We start from the raw sequence: 3,970 nt of genomic DNA on the forward strand, positions 1-3,970 counted from the left end.
CTTAGAAAAAGCTACAAAAGAGAAGCAGACTAATTTCACCCTTTTCAGAGCTTCATCAAAGAGCCACAGGAATCGGGGGATGTGTGACACGGACAAAAGGAGGTAGTTGTGACAGTGAGGTGAGTAAGTGCCCTTGGAGTGTAGAGGCTCTTTTTATTCTGAAACTGATTCCTTCCTGCTTATATTCAATTGGCAAATACTGCTGCCAAGAGATGGGGAGAGGGCAGCCTATCAAAACCCTAGGAGACTGGGCAAAAGGGAAGAATTAACAGGCAGTTTGAAGTTTTGAAAACAGTAAATCTGAGCCTGAGGAGCCAAAAATTCTTTGCAGCAGGGTCCAAAGGCAGTCTAGTCTATAGATAATAAAAATTATTATCTACAGATTTGAAAGAAAAAGAAATCCCAAGGGAAGGTTTAAGGCCATTGTCTCAACTCTTCTTTGAGTCTGTTGAAAGGAGGTGCAAAAAATAGGTAGTTAGGCCTAGTATAAAAAGGCCTCCTAGGCCCTAGGCTGAGGGCCTTACCTAGGGGTAACCAACCATCTTGGTTTGCCTGGGACTGATGGGGTTTGCCAGGATGCAGAACTTTTAGTGCTGAAATCAGTACAGTCCCAGGCAAATCACAACTGCTGGTCACCCTAACCTTGGCCCTCTCCCACAGAAATCAGGCTCCCTTGATTTGGCTTCCTCTCTGGGTTCCCTTTCCCAGCTGCTACCTGCACAGAAACAGACACAAATTTGTGAAGCAGAATGAGGTCTGCTGGCCTAAATTAAATAACCCTCTGCCTCCCCCTGAGGCCAACTCAGCTCTCTCTTGCTTCTCCCTTGCTCAGTAACCCTGGACCCAGGGAGCTACCCCTCTTCCATAATCCCAGTGGCCTCTGATGTGGCTATGGGGTTGGCCAGGTCCCTGACGTGGCTGTGTGGAAGCAGGCAGACTCAAGAGGCCTGGGCAGCCGGGCTGAAGCAAACAGCAGCAGGTTTACCTTGTGAAGAGCAGCTGCACCATGTCTACGAGAGTGTGCTCTGCGGATTTTCTCAATAACTCTGCACAGGCAAAAACAAATAACACAGGTGTCATTACTTGCTGTGCTATTATCAAGAGGGTTCTCAGAGCAGACTCCCCTCCAAACCTTGTTTACCAAGGATTATGCCAAACTTATTAAAACCAGCTCCAGCTCAGCCTGGCTGGCATAACTTCAGTGGCCCACTAGGTGGCACTACTGAGTCAGGGAAAAAAGGGGCGGGATCGATGTGTTCTTGGGGGTTGCAGGCTGATGTCAATCCCAGAAGCCCCAAGAGAGGGTGATTTGGTGCCTGGGCTAAGTCAGTCTGGGATCCATCCCAACTCCTGCCCTGGCATAATGGGCTGAGGTCTCTATTCTAGCTTCACAACAGTCAAGTACAGAGATTTCTTCTAGACCCCTATGGTTCCATTAGACAGATGATGGAGTCCTGAATTTTCCATCTTTCTGAGGTTCAGAGACAGCGCTCTGGTATTCAAACTCAGACACTGGCCCCAGGAATGGTGAAGGGGCTAATATCCAAGCACCTACCACTGAGCCTCATTTCAAAGCAGATCCGGAAGCAGGACTGCATAATCTCACACACAGATTCATTGGTTAGGTGGGCACCCACTGGGGTTAGCAGCAGAGTCCGTAGAACCTATCAGGAAGAAGAAGGAATTACTGTGATAAACAGGTCCTGAGAGGTACTCGGGGATAAGAGAGAGGGGTTAGCAAGAATGCTGACCTCACTTCAGCTTGGTAGAGAGGTCTCCAAGGGTCTTGTCTTGGGAATTGTTTCTTCACTTTTTATGACCCTGACATAGTTCACAACTCATTCTAGCCCTAGTCCATGAGCCCAACAGATGGATGGCACAAATACAGTCTGCCAGAGGTACAAGTGCATTTAAGGCTTCTGGTATTTGATACCACTTCATATAAAGCTTTTAATGATTTTCCTTAGGAAAAGCTTTTACTTTGGGTACCCCAGTTGCTTGTTTGGAAACAAAGTAGTTCCCCTAAGCCCCAGTGGAGTCAAAACACAGCTTCATGCTGTGGTCAGAGTAAGTAGATAGAGCCCACGGCACCAGTTCCTGGCCACTAGCCTAATTTCTATTTCTCTCTCACTTACCTGAAGGATTTTCATCAGGACAACTTCATCGCTGGCAGGATCCGTGCCCACAAAACGAGCATGGGTGACAGCATCTGCCATGTTCTCCATGCCTTCTGCTGTGCCCTCATGGGTGGGATCTACTCCAGTGAAAAAGGAAAGATTAAATGATGTGGAGAAGAGAGAGAGAAAAGGTAAGGCAGCCTGTCTAGGGACTGCTTTGAGAGTGTTTCCTCTCCAGTTCCTTAACCTGTGGCTCCTTAAGCTACATGAGAATTTTTGCCTGTAACTGGCTTTTCTTTTTTTTTTTTTTGAGACAGAGTCTCGCTGGCTCTGTCACCCAGGCTGGAGGGCAATGGTGTGATCTCGGCTCACTGCAACCTCTACCTCCTGGTTTAAGAAATTCTCTGCTTCAGCCTTCCAAGGAGCTGGGATTACAGGCACCTGCCACTACGCCTAACTAGCCTGGGGGAAGGTGTGAAAATTTAAGAAACCTAGGAAACTTCTGCCAGGTCTCGTCTCTAGAATGAAAGGGCAGCCAGTAGCCTGACTGTTTCTGCTCTCCTCTTAGTCCTGGCTTGAAGACACCAAGCAGGGTAACTGTTCATATCCCCTATGCCTCAGACATGACTGCATCTGAGCTTCTCCCAATTGGTTATTTATTTATTTATTTTTATTGAGACGCAATTTTGTTCTGTCGTCCAAGATGGAGTGCACGATCTTGGCTCACCACAGCCTCTGCTTCACAGGTTCAAGCAATTCTCCTGCCTCAGCCTCCCGAGTAGCTGGGATTACAGGCATGCACCACCACACAGGCCTAATTTTATATTTTTAGTAGAGATGAGGTTTCTCCATGTTGGTCAGGCTGGTCTCAAACTCCCAACCTCAAGTGATCTGCCTGCCTTGGCCTCCCAAAGTGCTGGAATTACAGGTGTGCCTGGGGCCCAAAGACCCCTTCTTTAGTTTTATTCTTATTTAAAGTAATATGACGATGAGCAAGAATCCTGTTTCCAGCTTAACTAAACAGGCACTAGGAGAGAAGAAGAGATAAACTCAACAGGACTGGAGGCTGGCTAGCTGGGGAGTAGGCAGGAGGGAGGATTTCAGCTGTACAGAATAAGCGGGGAGAAGTTAGAGGTCAGACAACAAGCACCATGCTGGAAATGAACACAAACGCTACTAAGAGGGGAGCTCAGCTCCCATTCATGTGTTAAACAGCCAGGAGGAGTAGCCAAATAAGTTGTCACCATCAAGGTCTACAAGGGTCCTGCTGAGCTCTTGCCCTAGGTCTGCTGCTCTGAAGGACCCTTTCCAGGGCTGTTTAATTCTAAAAGGGGAACCTAAGTAAGGGGAAAGGGCAGGCATATGATAAAGCTTTGTGAGTAACAGAGAAAGTTGCTCCACAAGTGGCATGGAGTAATGCAGGAACACCTCCTAATTTTAGTAGCAGGGATTATAAGATATTGTTGTTGTTGTTTTTTTTTAAATGAGACAGAGTCTCACACTGACACCCAGGCTAGATGGAGTGCAGGGGCGCCATCTTGGCTCGCTGCAACCTCTGCCTCCTAGGTTCAAGCAATTCTCCTGCCTCCCCAGTAGCTGGGATTACAGTTGCCTGCTACCATATCCAGCTAATTTTTGTATTTTTAGTAGAGACGGGGTTTCACCACATTGGCCAGACTGAATTCCTGAGCTCAGGTGATCCACCTACCTTGGCCTCCCAAAGTGTTGGGATTACAGGCATGGGCCACCGTGCCCAGCCCATTCTTTTTCCTGGTACTTGAAATGAGGGAGTTCCTGAGCCTAAAGCTCAGGAGATGGCTAAAAACTTTTTTTTTTTTTTTTTTTTTTTGAGA

The 3,970-nt window shown here is 47.4% G+C and overlaps 1 protein-coding gene across 1 annotated transcript in view; it reads right to left on the reverse strand.

Moving 5' to 3' along the window:
- GBF1 (golgi brefeldin A resistant guanine nucleotide exchange factor 1) overlaps nt 1–3,970 on the reverse strand; it is a 136,880-nt gene that overhangs the window by 29,175 nt on the left and 103,735 nt on the right. The window contains exons 5-8 of the mRNA XM_037739561.1: nt 2,136–2,254; nt 1,556–1,664; nt 984–1,046; nt 643–715 (exon numbers count right to left, since the gene is read on the reverse strand). Coding sequence (XP_037595489.1) covers nt 643–715; nt 984–1,046; nt 1,556–1,664; nt 2,136–2,254 — 364 coding nt within the window. The remainder of the gene's footprint in view (nt 1–642; nt 716–983; nt 1,047–1,555; nt 1,665–2,135; nt 2,255–3,970) is intronic.

This window comes from Cebus imitator, unplaced genomic scaffold (genome assembly GCF_001604975.1).
Source record: "Cebus imitator isolate Cc_AM_T3 unplaced genomic scaffold, Cebus_imitator-1.0 Scaffold71, whole genome shotgun sequence".
NCBI classification, from domain to species: domain Eukaryota; kingdom Metazoa; phylum Chordata; class Mammalia; order Primates; family Cebidae; genus Cebus; species Cebus imitator.